Source organism: Martes martes, assembly GCF_963455335.1.
Source record: "Martes martes genome assembly, chromosome: 2".
In the NCBI taxonomy this organism is placed as follows: Eukaryota; Metazoa; Chordata; class Mammalia; order Carnivora; family Mustelidae; genus Martes; species Martes martes.
In genome coordinates, this window is record NC_137889.1 from 33,929,787 (window position 1) to 33,953,220 (window position 23,434).

At 44.8% G+C, this 23,434-nt stretch overlaps 1 protein-coding gene across 2 annotated transcripts in view; it reads left to right on the plus strand.

Moving 5' to 3' along the window:
- The first annotated feature begins 15,877 nt into the window (after positions 1–15,877).
- ASH2L (ASH2 like, histone lysine methyltransferase complex subunit) overlaps positions 15,878–23,434 on the plus strand; it is a 29,278-nt gene continuing 21,721 nt past the window's right edge. Inside the window, exons 1-5 of one of the 2 annotated variants that reach the window (XM_080797051.1) lie at positions 15,878–16,094; positions 16,757–16,823; positions 16,937–17,082; positions 21,091–21,179; positions 21,449–21,543. In XM_080797051.1, coding sequence (XP_080653177.1) covers positions 15,907–16,094; positions 16,757–16,823; positions 16,937–17,082; positions 21,091–21,179; positions 21,449–21,543 — 585 coding nt within the window. In that variant the 5' untranslated portion in view covers positions 15,878–15,906. The remainder of the gene's footprint in view (positions 16,095–16,756; positions 16,824–16,936; positions 17,083–21,090; positions 21,180–21,448; positions 21,544–23,434) is intronic. The other variant, XM_080797050.1, reaches the window with a different exon arrangement.

Here is a 23,434-nt window from a genome sequence, read left to right on the forward strand (position 1 = left end):
TTCGTTCTGTGGCCCATTCCCTGCAAGAGTCCAGGGGAAGAACCTGAGCCTTGCATGATATAGCGTGTCTTTGACCCACGCCCCCCCTTCTTTTTGTCCAGTGATCCCTTTGTGTGCGCCATCTGGGGGACACAAACATGAGATAAGTGCTCTGCCTTGAGGATTTCAATGAAGCATAAGATTTGCCCAAAAGGAAAGGGAGTATAAAAGAGATCGTATTAGGATTGGTTACTAGAGAATGGCCCATGCAAGTAGAGGCTTCATGGAGGTGATGCTGCAGCTGGGATCCTGAGGAGGGGTGGGTGGAGGAGAGCTGGGGGTCCACTATGGCCCAGGTCCAGTGGTCTTGGGGAACCAGGGTGTACAAGGATAAGACATCAACTTGCCCACTTTAGCCAGAGCCACCAATTTGTGTGGTTGGGGTGGCTTTTATAAATGTCCAGAAAAGAGCCAGATTTCTAAGGACCTTGAATGCCGGGCAGAGGGCTTGCTGAAAAGCAGCAGGTGTTTCTCATTAGGGTATGCTGGGGGTGGATGGCCTTTGGCCAAGAGGCAATGGCTGACCTGGACCTTACAGTTCTGGACTCCTAGCACTTGTCAGTCTGCCATTTGGGGAGTAGCAGGGCTTAGTGGTCACGGTCTTTGTCTGGTCTTTCCTACAGCTGAGTTGGAGTCCCCTCCCCTCACAAGGACTGAAGGCAGCTGGAATCCATGTGCCTGGTGAGGGCATGCAGAAAGGCCCAGCTCTGTCTGCCTGCTGGCTTCAGGCCAGCAGCATACCCTTTTCCTATAGATAGAAAGGGACATAGTGGAAAGGACTCCGCCAGAGCAAAGACAGCAACTGAACCTCCACCTAGAATTGGGATAAAGACCAGCCAGCCTTCCCCATCCCTCAGTTTTCCAGTAAAAGCATCCAACCCGAGGTCTTGCTCAAAAGTCTGCATGATACAACCATTCCCCTTGGTCCTATATCTTCTAGTCCAAGAGAGGGTAAAAATAGGCTTCTCTGACAATAAGAAAATCATTTATAAGTTGTACGCCTTCCCACTGAGCACAAGTATCCTCCAGAAAACCCATGTGTTTTTCTTTTTACAAAGATTTATTTTAGAGCAAGCATAAATGTTGGCGGGGGAGGGGGGCAAAGGGAGGGAGAATTCTCAAGCAGACTCCCCGCTAAGCATAGAGCCTGATGGGAAGGGGTGGGTGGGGCCCGATTCCAGGACCCTGAGATCGTGACCTGAGCTGAAATCCAGAGCCTGCTGCTTCACCTACTGAGACACCCAGGCATCTCTCTTGAGCATCATTTTACCTGGGTACTATGAAGTGGCAAAGATCTATGACAGAAGGCTCCCCGTGGTCCAGTTTACCACTCCAGTGTACTGAGTCTTAAAGCTTTTGTAGGGACGCCCTATGAAACCATCCGTGTTTGGCTTGGGAACCTAGGGACAACTCGGGGACAGCGCCACATGCTGTGAGCCAAGGAATACAAAGACAAGGTATTACCACCTGGTCTGGAGATGCAAGGTACCGTGGGTCGTAGGACACCTAGAAAGGTCATAAAGCAATACTTTTGTGGTTGTCCAGTGTGTTTCAGCTGTGCAGATGCCATAGGGTAAGGGAATCTGAGAAACCTTCAGACAGGAGGAGGGACTTTATAGGACTCTATGTAGGATAGGAGTTGAATTTAGGAAGGGCCTTCCTGGGTCAGGAATGGCCAAGGGACTGGGGCCAAGAGCAGTTTAGCTGGAGGAATGTCAAAGCTGGTGAGTTTTCTGCATGTGGATGAAGAGGTTGCAATGGAGTGGAGTCTGCCATATTCTCTTCTGGGAAAGGAGGCTTGATGGCGCTTGGTGGAAGGAGGAGAGACGTGTCCTGGAGGTTTCCGGTCCAGGTGGCCCAGAAGAGAGGTCAGAAGGGAATGCCGGATTAGCGTTGGCACCAAGTAAACAGCAAGAAGGCCAAAACCAGAACCTTGGGGAATGTTCCCAGGGAGCACGAGTGCAGTAGGGACCTGAGCCGCCAATCATTTTCCAACTTCCTTGCTGCTGTTGGTACAGCTGTGGGCATCCCTCCGACTCCCAGGAAGCCAGACAAGGTCATCTTTCTACCAGTACCCCTTCATGAGACATTCACCATGGAAATGACTCAAGGAAGGACCCAAGGACACAGCCAAATCAAGGAATCCCTTGGACTGAAAGCCCGTACCTCAGGAGAGACAGGGTTCATTCATAGACCTGCAAGTGGTCCTTTCCGGGTAATCCAACCTGTCTGATTTAACAAGCCTTTGCTAAGGCTCTAATCCATACCCAGCAAGGTGCTAGGCCTTGAGGCAATACAGGAGAATGTCAAGACCACCACCTGAGGACAAAACTGAGGCATGATGAAGTGCTGGTAAGCAGAGTGAGAACAGGGCAGGAGCAGAGAAAGCTGTGGGCTGGGTGGGCCGCAGGGGAGACTGCAGGAGCAAAGGCTGGGTGTCTGGAACGGAATCAGTGTGCATAGGAATATCATGTGAATATCATGGGAGGCTCCTGTGCGTTCCGTAGCACAAGGTAAATTTAGGTAGCATCAAGATTCGGCTATTTGGGGGGGGGGGTGGGGAGGAAAACCATTGGTTGAATGCCTTTTGTATGCCTGGAGCTTTACTACAATCTTATTCATGGCCCCGAGAATGTAAGGTAGATTTTTTTCTTTTTTTTTAAGGTAGATGTTTTTAATCCCATTTTACTTATGTCCGTGGTGGCTATGTGTCAGAATTAGGATTTCAGCTTCTGTCCAGCTCCAAAGCCCATGCATGCTCTTTAGATCGTACTGGTTGGAACTGAGATTGGGTTCTGTAGATTCTGAGCCCTAGGCAATTAGGACTTTGGTTGGAGGTATTAGAATAAGGCAGTGCCACACCGGTGCTCAGGTGAATCAGGTGAAGGTAACTAGAGCCCAGCAGTCCTTCGAATGTTCAGTGGATGGGATGGGGGTGTAAACCAAGGAGTGAAAGAAGATAGGTTTCATGCTTTCATTTATGCAAGGGCTATTTATTGAGTGCCGACTGTATGCCTATTTGCAGGCATTCAGGCACTGCAGACAGAGCAGTGGGCATAACAGAGCTCTCTCCTTTCCTGGTGCTGACCTCACGGAGGTAACCTATGTTTAGAGATTGAGGCTACGTGTGATTCTTGTCTTGTGTATTCAGCTTTCCTTGCTAAAATCACAAACCTGGCCTTCTCAAAATAAGGTTCAGAACTTAGCCAACCCTCCCTGCCCTCCTAAGCAGAGGACACGTGTCCCTTGCTGGGGGACGATGAATCCTGCAAGGAAGAGTCAGCTCCCCAGTGCCAGGCAGTAGACACCTCAGTTTCTGAAAATAACTAGGACAAAGCCTCCCTCCTCAACTGCAGCAGGTTAAATCAACATGAGAAGGGGAGAAAACGGCAGATGAATTGGGGGAAAGTATAACCCCTGAAGATTAGGTTTTCTTAAATGTAGACATTCCAAAGAATACGACTTGCAGGTATCCTGTAGGGAGAGAGGGGACCCCATGGCCAGACTGGAAATGAACCCCTCCCTCCTCCAGCTGTTCAGAGGCCATAGCCCAGGGCGCGGGTTTTTAAAGGAAGACCTTTGAGCTGACATTTGTTCCTTATTCTCAGGTTCTCTAGGAAAGGTTTTTGAGTTTGAGCTGCAATAGTCCAGTTTGTGCTGCCCCCTGCTGGAAGAGTTCGTTAAAACAAGGAAGGAAGCCTACATCTCCCTTACTCTGTTCCATTCAGTTAGGTGAGGGAAAGTGATGGTGCTACAGTATTCCGGACAGTGTGACCAGAGGTGTATCAGGGGCAGAACCAGGGGTAGCGGTAGAACACTTCTGCACTGCTCAGACCTCGTTTGGGACAAGCTAGTGACAACCTGTCTCTCCCCCTCCAACCAAATACAGCCATGCATGCCATCGTACTGCCTTCAGTCCTCAACTCACCACTCACCAACAGTAGCCAGATGGCTCCATCCACTTAGGAACCAAGTTTACTCCTGCTTGGCTTCTGAACTTGAACCTTCACCATTAGGTTGCATTTAAACCTTTTCTGCATCACTCCACCGTAACATAGGAGAAACAAGACTGCCTTCCAAAAGGACAGGACTCTGAACTGTTAGAAAACACTTTCCTTAGGCTCTATCAGGATAGGTTCAGATTTGCACTGGAATCATTGATATAAATGTAGTTGTCACTCAGGTCATCCCCCAACTCCTGGGACAGTTTCAGCTCCTGAGCCCTCCAAGAACCACCAAGAAGACCATCCAGAGCTGTGTTTCCTGGCACCTGAGCTGAGCCTCTTAGCTCAGGCAAGGGGCATGTACAACCTACTAGAAAGCTCTAATGTCCTGCATAGTGGCATTGAACTCAAACCCTCTGTAAGCCTGGTGAACCTTCTCTCCCTTTTACTCAATTCACTAAGAAATTATGCTATTGGTACTGATTTTCGGGGAAAGTAGCATGACTTCCTCTCTCCTTTCCTTCACAAATGGCATTTAAACCAGATCAGCTTTTGGCAGTACAAAGGGCCCAGAGGCAAAAGAGAATTTTTATGTAGGTACCTTGTAGCCTGTGTGTTGTTTGGTTCATTACCTCTTCATATTTAGCCCTGGATTTGGGAGCTCTCAAACCACAAAAGAAGAAGATGGCCCCTCCAGGGTTTTTTTTTTCTGTAGTCAAGCTATGTTTGGAAATGCCACTCAGTCACCAGTGGATTGTCCCTCCATTGACAGGATTTGGCACCTCCAAGCAGAATGAACTTTCAGCCAGACTCTTCTTTCCCTTCTGGAGATTCCAATTCTTTCTTCTTTATCTCAGACATGACGGCTCCCTTCATGTTCCTCCAGGGTTGAAGACAAGCCATCGCCAACATGAAGACATGCTCAGCCCAAGGGAGAGCTTTTGATCCTGACCCATCAAAACAGCTGGCCTGCTATGTGTAGCATTTGCACAGATGCGACACAAAGTATATGTGACTGATGGGTATTTGGATCCAGTGAGGGGTGGTTAGCAGAGGGCCCTGGCTCTTGGGTCTGCATCATGAAAGCTTCAATCCCTGTATGAGTAACTGCATGAAAGTTTACAGTTCAGTCAGAAGCTCTCTTGTGTCAAGGAAGGGAGAGAAAGGAGGTCATTGTCTCTCCCCAGGAGTCTTCGTGGACTCCTGAATGAGGCAAACTCTCTCTCTTTGCTCCTACTTCAATTCTTCTTTGATAACTGCTGTCCTCTTGACCTTTCCAGATATTTCAGTTTCTTGTACTAAACAGCTTCCTTTATGTTTTGAGGGCCTGACTATGCCTCTTCTCCTGCAATTCCAACAGAACAACCATCTATTACGTCCGGTCAGAACCTACTATATCTAGAACAAGGGAGAATTTTAACTTCACTCTTTCCCTCCCCACCTTTTCGGCCTCGATATCCCACAGGGACTCTCACCAGAAAAACTCCTATCCAACCCATGAGTTCTAAACAGCCTTCATCACTAGCTCCCAGAGGAACTGCAGGAGGGCAGGAAGCATCTTTTCGTTTGGATGCACACCCCACCTGCCCAGCACTCAAAACGGGCCCTGAACTTTAAACACTTGTTCCTCCTCTAGCTCAACCTCTTGCCCGTTATACTGCTCCATCAGCGATATTCAAACGTTAGAGGGCATTAGAATGACCTGGAGACCTTGTTAAGAGCCATTGCTAGGCTGGACCCCCAGAGTTTCTGATTCAGTAGGTCTGGAGTGGAGCCTGAGATTCTGATGCTGCTAATCCCGGGACCACACTTTGAGAACCACTGAGCTACATAATCTGAGAATGTCAGCTCTGTTAGTCCAAACCATCACAACAAGCTTGCATCTGCTACAAGGGCCAGAGGGGAGAAGCAGCCAATAGGTGCCCTTATATCCTTGGGTAGGCAAAGGCAACTTGTTTCCAAACTCCTCAGACTCTCGAGAACCCCTTGTTGAACCCTTTGGGCCACTTTTGCCCAGTGGGGCTGGTGGCACGTTTGGACTTATAGTGGGTCAGTCCTTCACAGAAGATGCATTTCCACTCATTCAACAAATATTTCCCAAGTGCCTTCTGTGTGCAGGGCACTGTTCTAGGTGTGTGGGATACACCAGTGAGCAAAACACAAAAATCCCCACCCATGTGGAGCTTACTTTTTTTCTAATGAAAGGAAGAATAAAACCCTTTTTACTGTTTTTAGGACTCAAGTATCTGGTTACTGGGAGTAATCAGGAGTGTTTAGTTAACTCTATTTATATACACATGAGATTAAGGACCAAGAGCTCAGGCAGAGACTAAATAAATGCTCCATTGAGATGAACCACCACAATAATTATCTTCATCTTTTTTTTTTAAGATTTTATTTATTTGACGGGGAGAGAGAGACAGTGAGAGAGGGAACACAAGCAGGCGGAGTGGGAGAGAAAGAAGCAGACTTCCCACTGAACAAAGAGCTTGATGTGGGGCTCGATCCCAGGACCCTGGGATCATGACCTGAGCCGAAGGCAGACACTTAACGACTGAGCCACCCAGGTGCCCCTGTCTTCATCTTTTGATAGTTACAACAAATACAACATTTTTTGTTTTGGTTTTGGGTTGTTTTTGTTTTTTGGTTTGGGGTTTTTTTTTTCTTTATAGTTGATTAAAAAAAATATGGAGGTAGAGGGAGAGTGGGGAGCAAGGAGCAGAGTCCTGGACATCCGACCCATTGGTCTTTTTTCAGAAAGGGCCCAGAAACTTTTGGCAAAGGCTGGTACGGGGATGGGACATGCTTTTTCCCCCATGAGTTCTCTCCCCTGGGGACAGGAGGCCCTCTGGTAGTCAAGAACCCTCTATATAAAGTACACATACAGTGTTTCTGAAGGCTCAACACTGGAATCTTTACCAGTGTTACAGATGTGAATCTTGGTCCACAACTCAAGTTAGTAAGGACTGGGACTATATAATCCAACATAATGTCTCTTTACATTCTCTTTCCATTTCTTTTTGTAATCCAACAACAGAACTTTATGTTCTATTGGGGGTGGTACACCTAAGGCTCCCCCTGAAGGCATCCACTGAGCCTTCCCTTGCCCCATCTGGTGTTCAGTGATGGGCCCTGGCCCCTTCAGCTCCAGCAGCACCCTCTGCAACTTCTGGGCCAGGTTAGAGTGTGTAGGAGTCATCCGTCTCCCCTGTGCCACACAAGGGCACCGAAATCACCACCAGGCTCAGTCCCATCTATCTAGACTTACCCCACAGTCATGGCACATTCCTTTCTCATCTGGGTAATCTACATGGGGGGTAAAAGTATGTATCCTGAGTACCTTAGTTATGAGACCTTTCTGGACCTCTAAGGAATGCAGATGACTGTGTCACCTTGTGCTATCGCTCCTTCAGTCAGTGAAGCATAGAGCAACCCTGGTTACACGTTAGAACCACACAGGAAGCTTTTTTTTTTTTTTTAAAGATTTTATTTTATTTATTTGACAGACAAAGATCATAAGTAGGCAGAGAGGCAGGCAGAGAGAGAGGAGGAAGCAGGCTCCCTGCTGAGCAGAGAGCCCTATGCCACACTCAATCCCAGGACCCTGAGATCATGACCTGAGCTGAAGGCAGAGGCTTAACCCACTGAACCACCCAAGTACCCCCACAGGAAGCTTTTTTAAAGCTACCAATGCCTGGATCCCTGCTTTACAAGGTTGAATTGTATTGGCCAAGGGGCATTGCCTGTTCTTCCTAAAGCTTCTCAGGTGATTTTAATGTATAGCCAGGGTTAAGCACTATGTGGGAAGGTAGAGTGTTGTGGCAAAAAGACTAAAGAGGGAAAAGAAAAGACGGGAAACCCATTACTGTTCTGGGAATCATTCTGCTATGTTAGCTACTAGCTAAGCATGGTCAGTTATTACCTGCTGTACACAACGCCCTGTTGCACGGGATCACAGGAGAAAAGCTAGTGGGGAGGTGAAATAGGGTTAGAAATACTCTACTCCCAGCTACTCAGAGCGTGATCCTCAGACTAGCATCCTTGCCCCTACCAGGGAGATTGTTAGAAACGCAAATGCAAGAATTTCAGGCCACACCCCCAGACTTTCAGCCTCTGCAAAGTACTGCCCGATGCTATTTTGTTAAAGCAGACTCTTGGGAGGAGGAAGGTCTGGAACTAGGTTTTTAAGCTGCACGGCTTTCTGGAAAGTTTCATTCTTGGAGACAACAGCAAGAAAATAGTCATGCAAGAAATTACTGTGGGGGCGCCTGGGTGGCTCAGTCGTTAAGCCTCTGCCTTCAGCTCAGGTCATGATCTCAGAGTCCTGGGATCCAGCCCTGCATCTGGCTTCTAGCTCAGGGGGAAGCCTGCTTTCACTCTCCCACTCCCCTTGCTTGTGTTCCCTTTCTCGCTGTGTCTCTCTGTCAAATAAATAAATAAAATCTTAAAAAAAAAAAAAGTTACTGCAGCTGCTTGATGAAGAGACAAAATGGACACAGCTTGAGTGTGTTTCTGGAGTGAGAAGTAATCCAGCAACAGTTAGAAACTGGCTCAGATATGTCTTGGTTTTATTTTTTTTTTAAGATTTTATTTATTTATTTGACAGAGAGAGACAGAGCAGGAGAGGGAACAGAAGCAGGGGGAGTGGAAGAGGGAGAAGCAGGCTCCCCACTGAGCAAGGAGCCAGATGCAGTCCTTTGGGCTTGATCCCAGAACCCTGGGATCATGACCCAAGCCAAAGCCAGACGCTTAACGACTGTACCACCCAGGCGCACCTTGTTTTTGTTTTTGTTTTTAAGATTTTATTTATTTATTTGACAGACAGAGATCACAAGTAGGCAGAGAGGCAGGCAGAGAGAGAGGAAGGCAAGCAGGCTCCCCGCTGAGCAGAGAGCCCGATGCGGGGCTCGATCCCAGGACCCTGGGATCATTAAAGCTGAAGGCAGAGGCTTTAACCCACTGAGCCACTCAGGAGCCCCCTTGGTTTTGTTTTTAAATGAGAAGAAAATCTTCAGTTCCTTAAGGATCTGGAACATCTTTTTTCAGCTTAAAAGATGATTAGGTTAGTTCACTTCAACACTTACCTTGGGGAAATTATTTAGTTCATATACATGTAAAGTTCTTAAAAATGTGTTCGCCTTTTCTTTTTTAAGGATTTTATTTATTTGAGAGAAGGTGCACAGAGGGAGAGTGAAAGGGGGAAGCAGACTCCCTGCTGAGCGGAGAGCCTGATGTGGGACTCAATCCCAGGACCCTGGGATCATGACCTGAGTGGAAGGCAGACCCTTAACCAACTGAGCCACCCAGGAGCCCCATGAGTTCACCTTTTCTGATAACAAATCCAATTCACAGAAAAATCTAAGATACTACGGAAGTATATTACAGAAAGTCTCTTGTAATCACCTCCACTCCCTCAGAGATAACCACTGAGAAAAGCTAAAACCCAGATTTTTTTGTGTATAGTAACAAACATACAAAAGTAGGACCACAAGATAATAGTTCTTTCCTCATTTCTTTTTTTAAGTTTATTTAAGTAATCTCTACACCCAGTGTGGTGTGCAAACCCACAACCCCAAGATCAAGAGACTCCTGACTGAGCCAGCCAGGAGCCCCAATACTGTTTTTTCCTGTACACTCTTTTTATTCTTGAATCCAGAAAGTCCATCAGACAAAATAATTGTTTCTTACTTAAACTGATTAAAGATTTTTTAAGTAATCTCTACACCCAGCATGGGACTCAAATTTGCAACCCTGAGATGAAGAAGCATGTTCTACTGACTGAGCCAGCCAGGTGCCCATTAACTTTATCCAAAATAATTAAATCCCACGGGGTCAAACAATACCGATCTGAAACCTGGTTTTTCACATTTGCCCTTCAAGCCAGAGGGAGCGGCTCAATGTGAACTGCATGCAGAGTGGGGTGCTGATTGCTTTTGAACATTTTAAAGAAGCCAATTATTCATAAGACATCATGGTTTGTTAGAAATGAAATGATCGCCTGTGTTTGACCTCATACAGGTGAACCAACCAGGATTATGGACACAGGGTCTGCAATAAAATTTTCTAATTTGCAGCTGAGGACTATTGAGTCACATGTATTCACATAAAGATTGCATGAAGTAAGGTTTCCAGGAGGAAATAACTTGGATGTGGGTCTTTTTTTTTTTCTCTCGAAGATTTTATTTATTTGAGATAGTGCGAGCCAGTCAGCATGAGCGAGGGGAGGGGCATAGGGAGAGGGAGAAGCAGGCTCCCTGCTAAGCTATGGCTAAGGCCCATAGCTTAACTGACTGGGCCACCCAGGCATCCTAGATGTAATGCACATGGACGTAAAAATGGGGTGTGGGGCAATCCAGATGGAGGGAAACAGGACCCTAGAGATCTGAAGAAGGGATGAGGTATCCTGAGAATGGTGGGTTCCAACAGGTCTGGGGCTCATCTGCTGGGCACTCTTGAACACGGAGCTGAGTCGGCGTTTTCCCTGAAAGGTGGTAGGTAGCTTGCTAAGGAAAGATGCAGTGGTGCTGGGGTGTCGAATGGCTGACTGGGCTGGAGTAGGAAACCCTGAAGCAGGAAGATTCAGGTGTGGTCATCCTAGTGAGGCGAACAATTACGAGAGGCCAGAGGGAGGCACAACTGAGACGGGATCAATCTCCAGACAAATCTGGAGAAAAATGAGGAAGGAGACAGTCTTTTTTTTTTTTTTTTTAAAGCTTTTACTTACTTCTGATTTGAGCAACACTTGCATATTGTCAAGCACTTGGAAAACAGAGAGGAGTGAATAAGAGGCAGTCTTTATCAACCCACTGCTCAAGAATAACAATTGTGAGCATTCTGAATACTGTGTTTGAAGATGAGGGAACAGGCTCTGTATTTTCACCAGGGCCTGGCAAATAATGGACTCTCCAGCGGACAGATGGAGACAGCTTTCTGGCAAGCTGGGGGAGTTCCCTGCGGCTGACAGGGAGAGCTTCTAGAAATGTGGAGTTTCTCCCATTTATCCATCTTAAACTTCTAATCCGGTGCTATTAGTGATTTTCATTAACCTTTATCTTGAACAGCTGCCCAGTGTGGGGGATGCCTTGCTTTCCAGTTCTTGAAGTTAGGTCTGGTTCCACCTGAGCCTTACCCATTTTTACCCACAGGTGAGCTGGCTGTGGAACTCTCCTAAAATATTTTTTTAAGATCACTTATTTGCGGGAGAGAGAGAGTGAGCGAGCAAGCAAGCAAGAGAGAGAAAGCACAAGCCAGGGGGAGGGCAGAGGGAGAGGGAGAAGCACACACCCCATTGAGCAGGGAGCCGGCCTGCAGCTCAATCCCAGGACCCTGAGATCATGACCTGAGCGAAAGGCAGACACTTAACTAACTGAGCCACCCAAGCGCTCTGATCAGATTCTTCTAAAATCTGGAAACTTAAATATTCTCTGACCAAACTCTCCCCATTCCAGCCTTCTCATCTGGACTTCTGGACGCTGGAGTCCCCGTTTTCCCTGTCCTTCTGCTTTCTCCCACTCCATGGTTAATCATCTGAACTGCTTTTTTGCTATCCTCTCTGATTGCCTTTTCTCCTGGCCCTTCCTTTTATGTGCCTGACAAAACTGAAACCTCAGACTGTTTCACCTTCACTGTCACATAGCCTAGTGCTGCTGCAGGAACTGGAAGATAGAAACTGGAACCACCATAGCTGTGTAGGCTCAGAGCTCAGGGAGGCCCTCACTGTCAGCCACCTGTACTGTCTCGTGGTGTCCTGTTCCTAATTACAAGTCACATCCTTACTCCATCCTCTCAATTTCTTCTTGTCTCAGAGGAATGGATTCTCTCCTTGCCATCAAACCGAACTTCTCCATCATACAGCTGATTCAGCTCCTTGACCCAGTTTCTTTAGAAAGCTGCTCCATTAACCACCACTTCTCCTGTATTTCCAACCTTTGGCTCCCTACTGATGAGTAGAAGTGTGTCATTAGCTCTGTCCCCTCACCCTGCATTCCCTTCCAGCTATCATTCAATTGTTCTGTCACCTTCAGAGTCAAACATTTGTTTAGGGACTATTTCAAACCTGTTACATGATTCCCTGAGGTTATCAAATCAATCTAATGGGTCACTACTGGCATTTAAAAAAAAGCTCTAACACAGAGTGCAGATTGTTTCAGGAATCTTTTAGTTGTAAATAATATAATGTATATACTGGGTCACATTGCAAAATGTTTCATGGGAGTTGTGGTCAAACACTTGAAAGACCTTGTTCAAAATTGGTGGTCTGCAAAATTTTATTTCCATGAATTTATTATTGTAAGTTTAATTACCTGCAGAGGGTTTCAGGTGGATTGCAAACATTAGCATTGTTAAATGAAACTAAAAAGAAATTTCCACTGTAGTGATTTGACATCTTCCATAATCCATTAAAAAAATACACAAAGGGCACCTGACTGGCTCAGTAGGTTATGAGTCTGCCTTTGGCTCAGGTCATGATCTCAGGGTCCTGGAATTGGGCCCCACTTTGGGCTCCCTGCTCAGCAGGGAGTCTGCTTCTCCCTCTGCCCCTCACCCTGGCTCATGCTATCTCTCTCGTGCTGTCTCTCAAGGTGAATACATAAAATCTTAAAAAAAAAAAAAAAAAGAATGAGGATGAAAATAAAAATAAACTTCAAAAAAATATGTGAACAAGTTTTGGGGCACCTGGGTGGCTCACTGGATTAAAGCCTCTGCCTTCAGCTCAGGTCATGATCCCAGAGTCCTGGGATCGAGCCCCACATGCGACTCTCTGCTCAGCAGGGAGCCTGCTTCCCCCCCCTCCGCCTGCCTCTCTGCCTACTTGTGATCTCTGTCTGTCAAATAAATAAATAAAATATTTAAATAAAAAAGACGTGAAGAAGTTTTGTTAGAAATTTTACATCATCTTGTTTTCTCTTTATTTTTTTAAGGTTTATTTATTTGAGAGAGCCCAAGTGGTGGAGATATATATGTATAATAAGATAAATAAATAAATAAAATTTTAAAAAGATTTTTAAAAAAGATTTTATTTATTTATTTATTTGACAGAGAGAGAGCACACACAAGCAGGAGGAGTGGCAGGCAGAGGGAGAGGAGAAGCAGGCTCCCTGCAGAGCAGGGGGAGCCCGATGTGGGACTCAGTCCCAGGATGTGGGACTCATGACCTGAGCTGAAGGTGGTTGCTTAACGAACTGAGCCACCCAGTGCCCTCTTTTTTTTTAAGATTTTATTTACTTATTTGACAGAGAGAGTGAGACAGCACAAGCAGGGGGAGCAGCAGAGACAGAAGCAGGCTCCCCACTGAGCAGGGAGCCTGACGTAGGGCTTGATCCCAGGACCCCGGGATCTTGACCTGAGCCGAAGGCAGATGCCAAATGGACTGAGCCACCTAAGAATTTATTTAATTCACATCCATGGATGAATATTACCATTGCTAGAATGAGACAGGTTTAGCATCAATATTATTCCTATTTTTCTTTTTTTATACATGTAAGAGCTGACAATCTTTGTTTACATAAATAAGCAGATTCCCGTCTAGGATTTATTGAATCTACCGAATTCAATTCTTTGAACTCCTGCAAAGTTCTATGCCAGAGCATATTGTGATCTATAATCAAGTCTTTTAATTTAAATTTTCAGTTACTTTTAGATTTAGAGAAGAATCACAAAGAGAGTTCAAAGAGTTCCCTCATACAGCCTTGTTCCAGCTTCCCCTAATGCTGACATCTTAAAGCATAGTATATTGATCAGAAATAAGAAATTAACATTGCTGTAATACTATTAACTACAGACATCGTTGATTTCACCAGTTTTCCCACTAATATACCTTTTCTGTTTCAGGATCTAATCCAGGACACCACACTGCTTTTAATGGTCATCTCCTTGTCTCCCCCAGAGTTTCTCAGTCTTTTCTTGTCTTTCATGATGTTGACAGTTTTGAACTGTGCTGATCAGTTAGAATGTCTCAGTTTGGATTTGACTGTTTCCTCTTTATTAGACTAGGATTATAGATTTTGGGGAAAGAATTCCAGAGATGAAGTCCTTCTCACTGCATCATATCAGGGGGCAAATGATTTGATTTACTAATGGGATGTTAACCTTGACCACTTAGGTAAGGTGGTGTCTGCCAATTTCTCCATTGTAAAAATTACTATCTTCCTTTAAAATATTCTATTGTTGGGGCGCCTGGGTGACTCAGTGGGTTAAAGCCTCTGCCATTGTCTCGGGTCATGATCCCAGGGTCCTGGGATCGAGCCCCGCATCTTACTCTCTGCTCCGTGGGGAGCCTGCTTCCTCCTCTCTCTCTGCCTGCCTCTCTGCCTACTTGTGATCTCTCTCTGTCAAATAAATAAATAAAATCTTTTAAAAAATAATAAAATGAAATATTCTATTGTTTAGAAGCAAGTTAGACCAGCCCACACACTCAAGAGTTGGGATTCAAGCTCTACCTCCTGGAGGAAGCAGTACCACAGATTTGTAGCTGTATGTTAAAACCACCACTAGGGGCGCCTGGGTGGCTCAGTGGGTTAAAGCCTCCGCCTTCAGCTCAGGTCATGATCCCAGGGTCCTGGGATCCAGGCCCACATCAGGCTCTCTGCTTGGCGGAGAGCCTGCTTCCCCTCCTTCTCTCTCTGCTTGCCTCTCTGTGTGCTTGTGATCTCTGTCAAATAAATAAATAAAAATCTTTTTTAAAAAAACCACTATAACTATTAAATATTTGGGGGGAAATACTTCGAGTCTGTGAAAATATTGTTTCTTCTTAAAGTTTCACCCACTACTTTTAGCATTTATCACCAACAGTTTTTAAAATAATCTTATCAGCTGGTAACGCAATTAGGTCCTCCTTCAGTTTTGTTGACAGCAAATACTTGGGAACCAATGGCGAAATCCAAATATCTACATATTTCCAAGTGTTCTTGTATCTGGAGTCCCATAGGTTTGTACACCTTTGGGCAGTACATCATAGGTATGATTCAGGATTGGAGACAGGTATGCCTTCTTCTGTAAAGTGGGAGCAAAGAGTGTCCTTAGGCAACTTTGTAAAAATCAGGATGTACACACTGATTTTCTGAAACCTGTCCTAGCCTGAATACTTCATGAGGTTAGTATTCTCGAGTTGGAAGACCACGGCTCTGAATGATTCTACTCCAGTGATTTCACCCACCAATACTGCCGTGGATTCCTCACGTTATTACCTTTTGGTCGATACCTGTTCCTTTCTCCAAGGCCAATCTTTCAACCAGTAAGTCCTTAAGCACCTGACTGCCTAATTTGGGCTTCATTTTCCTTCTCTTACAATATTAAGCGGCTGGCAGCTTCCAGGACACACACTGCTGCTTACCTCTACCGCCTGGATATTCCATCCACATCCCCTCTCCGGTCCTCGCCTGTACAGCGGGGGCTCTGCATTCACAGTCTAGGCTAGATGGCCACTTGAAAACGTGCTCGAAGTGGCCGATCTCGAGGGCAGTTCAGCGAGCTGCTTCTGGAGCGGGGCCCTGAGTGCTAGCTAGCATTTGCAGAAGACGTTTCCCACATTTCATGGTGAGGAATGTTTGCATACCACAACCTTCAGAGTCCGAAGGTACCCAGCACTCTCAAAGCGCCTAGTCTGCGCGGTGATTTCCAGTGCTGGCCACGAAAACGCAGTGTCCAGTCCTAAAATGAAGTGAGTGCTAGAGGAAACCCACTAGTATTCTCGCCTCCTACGCCTTCACGTTGACAAGCCCCGAGCTGCCCCAAGCGATCCCAACCCCGAGACCCCGCCCGCCTCCGCCTGCCCGCCCCACCTTAAAGCGGGCCCGGAGTGCCCGTTCTTCAGACAAGCGATGGACCCAACAAAGGCCTTTACTGTTTGAAGAGTAGAAAGCCTGGCAGCAACTCACGCGAGACAGAGATAGTATTCTCGCGAGAACTCTGGGAGGCGGCAGTGATGGCGGCGGCGGGAACTGGACCCGGACCCGGAGTGGATGCAGGACCCGGCCCAGCAGCGGCCGCAAATGCAACAGCGGCGGAAGAAGGGGAGACAAAACCGGTGGTAGCGGTGGCAACTGCCCCGGCTGGAGAGGGGACATCTGTTGCTCCAGTAGCGGAACCCGGTTCTGGAGAGGCAGAAAGCGGGTAAGACATCCTGTGGCCCGAGGCAGACACAGGGCGGGAGGCCCTCCCCTCTTGGAATCCGGCGGCTCCCGGGAGCCCTCCTGCCCGCCCCCTCCGAACCTAGGCCCAGCCGTCAACGGCTCGCCCTGCCCCCTCCAGGACTTTAGTCCCGCCCGCCGCTTGGCCCGTCCCCTTGGCCCTCCCCTCTGAACTGTATCTGAAACTACGCCCCTTTCCGCACCTTTCGCGGTTTGTGAGAGTCAAGGTTCTTGTTCTCTCTCCTGCTCTTGCATCCTAACAGGGGGCTCGTAGCTCTGTCTTCTAGCAGGAATCCCTCAAATATCCCAGGGGAAAAACCACTTTGCATTGCCGGACTGGAAGAAGTAACGGTTCCTCTGAAAACAGTGGGAGAGCTGCATCCCTGCAAACCTTCCCCAGGACCAGTTTCATCCCATGTAGTTTTGTCTGTAAGGGCCGACTAGGCTTCCCTGTGCCCCATGGGCCTGCGTCTGTCTAGGCCGTGTTCTTCCTATCCCGGGGCAGCCAGGCTGAGAACAGGCTTAGTTGAAAAAGCTGTAGAAGTGTGAAGTTCAGCTGGACTTTGATCATTATCTTTGGGAATACGCGTTTTGAGGTTTGTTTCTCTTGAAAATTCTTACTTGAGTGCTTCCATTATCTTGTAGGGATGCAAATTCAGTCGATGTAGGTGGTGGTTTGGAGACAGAATCCTCTAATGGAAAAGATACACTAGTAAGTATTTATTTTTGGATGTCTGCAAGGCAAAATGGGTTTTACATTTTTAAGTGAGTCAGAAATACAATTGGGTCAACTAACTTGATTTTCTGATTGCTCTGTGGACACAGGAAGGTGCTGGGGATACTTCAGAGGTGATGGATACTCAGGCGGGCTCGGTGGATGAAGAGAATGGCCGACAGCTGGGGGAGGTAGAGCTGCAGTGTGGGATATGTACAAAATGGTTCACGGCGGACACCTTTGGCATAGATACTTCGTGAGTATTTTTTGGTAATCCGTAAGAATCGCCCTGTAAAATAAATCTCAGCATGTTCAACACCTGAATCATAGTTTGTGAGCAAATATAAAAGCACATTATTTTCTGTGTCTTCTAACCCCTCTTCAGTGAGTAGTAGGATTTGAATCAGAAATTGTTTTAGTAACCTGAGCGCGTTTTCTACCTGTTAAGGGTCCAGACCTAGTAGGTGCAGTGATAGATATTGTTCTTGTCTTGAGCTTATAATCTGGTTAGGAGACAAAGCTGTGCAATTATGAAGCACTATATAAATATGGGACAGTATCATTTAAATGTTGTATTGGGTATTATGGATTTTGGGAAAAGGGTTGGTGTCTATGGTAGACAAAGTCTGTTGTCAAAAATTTGAGATGACCAGTGCCCCTTCATGCTTGAGCCATTCTTTTTTATCCTTTTGGCTTCTAACTCACTCTCTTTAAGTATCCTCTGTTCACTCCTCAGCATATTTCCAATTTCCTCTTCTAATGAATCAAAATCATTTTATGATTGATTGAGAATAAAAGGCTTTTTGCTTTATTGTAGGGATTCAGTCAACAGCAAGTGCTCGATATTGACTTTGTCTATGGAAATAATTGTATTGCTGGCTCTCTGGTGTTCCTTATGGTTCATATTATGCAAGTAAATTAGATTGTTTCAAGGCTGCATTATTAAGTGAAATTTTTCCTCAGTAGGTGGGTTTGCGAAGAAATACCATCCTTTAATAATTTATTTTATGTTTTCTAGTTAAAAAGTTATAGTGGGTTTTAGAAATGCTAATGTGTAATTAACATGTGACTGGTGACCTAAGATAGAATGTTTAAAAAAGAAAAAATACTAAAGGATCTGGAGGAAAGAATTGATCTTGGTGGAAGGATCTGTAGGGAAAATATACAACATAAGCAAAGCTGGTCACTTAGACAAGACCTAAAATTGGGCCCCTTTGGCCAAGAAGAGTTTACTTGGATAGACAAAACCTAGGAAATTTGGGCGCCTGGGTGGCTTAGTGGGTTAAGCCTCTGCCTTCAGCACGGGTCATGATCTCAGGGTCCTGGGATCGAGTCCCGTATTAGGCTCTCTGCTCGTCTGGGAGCCTGCTTCCCCCTCTCTCTCTCTGCCTGCCTCTCTGCCTACTTGTGATCTCTCTCTCTGTGTCAAATAAATAAATAAAATATCTTAAAAAAAAAAAAAAAAGCCTAGGAAATTTACCAGAGAGAACACTTGGGTGCTCTAGGGAAGAATCAAAGCACAGTTTGGAGTTTTGGTAGGAACCAGTTTGTACCTGAAATTGAGAAGTTACACCTGAAGCCCAATTAGGTGAGACAGATTATCTTTCACAGCTGAGATGGAGGAAGTAAGCTAGCAGGGTTGGAAAAAGACAGCTGTAAACACCTGATTATATTTGAATTAAATAACGACTGCCTACATATCTCTAGTTTGAGGCTTTGCTCTCTGTAGGTGATTTTATCACAGGGGGCTGTTGAACAGAAAGGTTTCGAGAGCAAGGTAAAGGCAAGGGAACTCAATTTTACATTCACAATAACGTTTCTTAATTTCTTGAATGGTGGCAATAGACACACACTTGGGAAGCTTCTCTTTGAGGATAACTTAACCGAGTTTCAGCTGAGTCCAAGATAAACCTGCCTTTTTTTTTCTTTTCTTTTCTTTTTTTTTTTTGATAAACCTCCTTTTGATTTCTTCTCTTATAATTTGAACCAGTCTTGTATTTTTCTGTTACATACTCCTTTTTAAGACTAATGTCTCCCTGTACTCTACTTCCAGTCATTGGGTACAGTCACCACCACACCTCCTTCTCCAACGCATTGATTCCTCAGTTATATCCTCAGCATCCACCATTTTTTTCTTAAAATATTATTTATTTGACAGACAGAGATCACAAGCAGGCAGAGAGAGAGAGAGAGAGGAGGAAGCAGGCTCCCTGCTGAACAGAGAGCCCGATGCGGGGCTCGATCCCAGGACTCTGGGATCATGACCTGAGCCGAAGGCAGAGGCTTTAACCCACTGAGCCACCCAGGTGCCCCAGCATCCACCATTTTTTAAATCTCTCCCTCTACTCGCATCTTTCTCTCTGCCTCTAAACAGACGGTCTTCTCTTGTCCCCAAACTCTCCTTTAAGAAGATTTCATCTTTGTGATAGAAGCACCCTTAGTAATAAGAACTCCTTTCACTCCACAACCCTCCCACCCCCGCTCAGTTAGTCACCAAGCTTTACCAGTTTTTCCCTTACATACAAGCTTGTCCTTTCCGTTTTTATTCATTTCACCCTAGGTGAGGCTGAGGCCTTCTTTACCTTCTGCTGGAACAGACAAAAAAGCATCTTACATACATTTGCTTTTTCTAATCTCTTCCTTCAGACCCATCCTATTATGAAACTTGGATTTTTAACCTTGTCATTTCCCCCTCAAGGAATTCCCATTACCCACAGAAAAAAATCCAACTCTACCTGACTCCTTGGACTCCTTACCTTTTAAGCCTTACCTTTTTTTTTTTTTTTTTTTAAACCATATCCCGGACAGATCCCCTCTCTAGGACAAATTTGTTTACAGCAGTTTGCCCCCCTGCCCACTGGTTGGCCCTTTCTCATCTCTATACATAGTTCACCTAGAGAAAAGAAAACTGACTCATCTTCCCAAATCCAGTTCGTAACTTATATCCTCCAAAAATGTTTTCTAACTCTTAAATGTGAAGTTCCTACCTGTATCCTTAAAACTCTTATGAGACTAATTATCATCTGTGGGATTCTTTTGGTGATGAGACAAGTAATGTTTTGTGACCTATGTGTTTTCCTGAATAATGATGTACATTTTAAAAAAGATTTTATATATTTATTGTAGGGAGAGAGCAGTGGGGAGGGGCTGAGGGAGAGAGTGGCGGGGGAGAGAATCTCAAGAAGATTGTGCACTCAGCGTGAAGCCCAATGCAGAGCTCGATGTCCTGACCCCCGTGAGATCAGGACTTAAGCCAAAATTGAGAGTTGGACACCCAACCAGCTGAGCCACCCAGGCACCACCATTATTTACATTTTTAATTAATCTTGTCATAATTTCTGTTTGCCTTTTCCAATGGTGTTATTGGCACTTTAAGTAAATATCTAAGTGTTTAAATATAGTTTGTGTATAGACATTTATAAAGCTGTTTATATTTAAATATAATTTACATACAAATATTTAAATATAAATATATTTAAAGAAACTGCTTTGCCTTCTTCCACAACTGGCCTGACATACTCTTTTTAGGTACTCAAATTCTATAATAAACTAGCTTGGACAAGGTTCCAGTGAGAAACTTCCTGGTGCTGAATTATCTGTTATGGTAGATAATGTCTTATTAAATTTCTGTAACAGAAAAATCCAGGTAGGGACATCTGGAGTGGCTCAGTCGGTTAAGCATCTGCCTTCAGCTCAGGTCATGATCCCAGGGTCCTGGGTCCGAGCCCCATATTGGGCTCCCTGCTCAGTGGGAAGCCTGCTTCTCCCTGAGCCTGCAGTTCCCCCTGCTTGTGCTTGTGCATGTGCACGCTCTCGATCACTCTGACAAATAAAACCTTTCTATAGAGAAAGAAAAATCCAGGTATTTGTAAAAATACAAGCCCTTTTTTGGTTTTGATGACCTTTTTAAGTTTTACTAGTACATTAATATATTAATGTTATTACCTTACTTTCACGGTGGGGAAAGGAGGATCCTTGTTGATTCTGTTGATTTACTCCTCAAAAGGAAATGTGTGGGGGCGCCTGGGTGGCTCAGGGGGTTAAAGCCTCTGCCTTCGGCTCAGGTCATGATCCCACGGTCCTGGGATTGAGCCCCGCATCGGGCTCTCTGCTCGGCGGGTAGCCTGCTTCCTCCTCTCTCTGTCTCTGCCTGCCTCTCTGCCTACTTGTCTGTCAAATAAATAAATAAAATCTTAAAAAAAAAAAAAAAAAGGAAATGTGTGTTGAGAAGTTCACTAATCTGTTTAATCTGGCTGTTCTGCAGATCCTGTCTACCTTTCATGACCAACTATAGTTTTCACTGCAATGTGTGCCATCATAGTGGGAATACCTATTTCCTCCGGAAACAAGCAAGTAAGGACGAACTATAGAGTGCGGCAAAATTGTCCTCTGGTTAGCTGCAAAAGAAAAGGGATTTGGATGTAGCAGAATCAGGAAACCTCTGCCTGGTAGCTAGTAGAAGTTCGGGTTTAGCTCCAAATAATGGCTATTGTCCATTTCAGATCAATGATGACTCTACTTTTTGCTGCTGTAATTGTTAGTTTGTGGACCACCTAGTTGAATATTCTTTTGGTAATAGGGATATAATACTATGGATAACTTTTTTTTGTTGTTTTTGCTAGACTTGAAGGAAATGTGCCTTAGTGCTTTGGCCAACCTAACATGGCAGTCCCGAACACAGGATGAGCATCCGAAAACCATGTTCTCCAAAGATAAGGTAGAGAAGAAATTAATGTAATTGCAATTATGCCCAAGAATCCGGTGGAACTTCTAAATATACTTCTCAACAATAAGTATTTTCCCCACAATTTTTATGAATATATGACGGTAGATTCATTGGTTATGTGTTACTTATTTTATGTGATTTACTAACTTCTTAGTATGTGCGCAGTATGTCACTTGGCTTGGTGTGTCACTTGGCTTAGCTATTAGTTGGGTGAATCCTTAAATAGTTTTGGTTGGCTTTATAAGTAACAATTAATAATCAGATCTTGAGGTGGACCTTCTCAGCAGCTCAGTTTATCTGTTTCTGTAGATGGCTATTACAGATTTTGTCAGAGGGAAGGGGGTGAGTTTATTTAAATGAATTATCCTTTATTATTAAACTGCCAAACCACATGACCAAAGTCAGGAATCAAAATTAGATGATTAGCCCATCCATGAGTCTTTCCTACTGTGAGTCATGGTAAGAAAATAAGAAAATTAAGTAAATTTTAGAACAGTGGAGTTTACATTGTGCCTAGTGTACATTTATACCTACCTTTCATTTAAAACTAAAACAAAAATTTCACCAAACAGTGCTTACTCTCCGATCTTTTCCCTCTGCACTGTTATTTTCTATTCTAGTCAGTGCTAGTTTTGACCTACAGAATTGATTTTATAACCTACTAATTGATAGCAATCTACTGTTTGAAAGATACTGGCATGGGGTATCTGGTGATACTAGTATGGCTGGGATCAGACCTGCAAGGGATTTTCTCCTGAATAGAAGTGAGAACTTAGTCCTGCAGGCTGGAGTAGTCAGCAGACGGCCCCTTCACTCTTTTTATTCCTGCATTAGAGATGTGCTGTGATCAGGTTTGGTTTTTTTCTTATTTTTTCCCTCAAATTATTATTTAGGATTTTCAAACATTTAGAAAAATTCAGATAGTACAGAACATCTGTTTATTCTTTACCTAGATTTATGGGTTGTTAATACTTTATGGTGTTTGCTTTAATCGCCCAGTGTCTATGTTTTCTTTCTAAGCTATATGAGACTACATAGAACACTATACCCAGTATTCTCTCTAACCACAATACAGTGATCATACTCAGAAAATTTAATGCTGATGTAATACTACTGTCTAATATATGCAGTTTTTAATTTTTATATAAAGTATATAATTTTATTTTTTCACTGTTATTCTTAAATCCCTCATAGCTTTTTCCTCCATCCAGGATCCAGGCATGGATCACACATTACATTTAGTTGTAATGTGTCTCTTTCTCACTCTCTCTCTTTTTTTTTTTTTTTAAAGTAGGGCTGCACGCCCAACATAGGGCTGGAACTCAGCAACCCTGAGATCGCATGCTCTCCCCACTGAGCCAGTTAGGTGTCCCTGTAGTGTCTTTTTTGTCTTTAATCTAAAACAGTTCCCAAATTAATTTTACTTTGTTTTTTTGGTCTGCTGTGGTGTACAGTTATTTATTTATTTGTTTATTTACAAAGTTTGTGTATTTATTTAAGTAGTCGCTACACCCAGTGTGGGGTTCCAGTTTATGACCCTGAGCTTAAGAGTTGCACGCTCCTCCCACTGAGCCAGCCAAGCGCCGAGGTCCGCTGTGACATGAAAATTTTGAGGAGCCTAGACGGTTGTTTGGCATGATGCTCCTCAATTTGCATTTATCTGATTGTTTCCTCATGGTTGAGCTTTTTGTTTGTTTGTTTGTTTGTTTGTTTGTTTTAGAGACGGAGGGGAGGAGAGGGGCAGCGGGAGAAGGAGAGAAAGAATCTCAGGCAGACTCCACATCCAGTGCAGAGCCCAGTGCGGGGCTCGATCTCACAACCCTGAGATCATGACCTAAGCCAAAATCAAGAGTCAGATGCTTAATCGACTGAGCCACCCAGG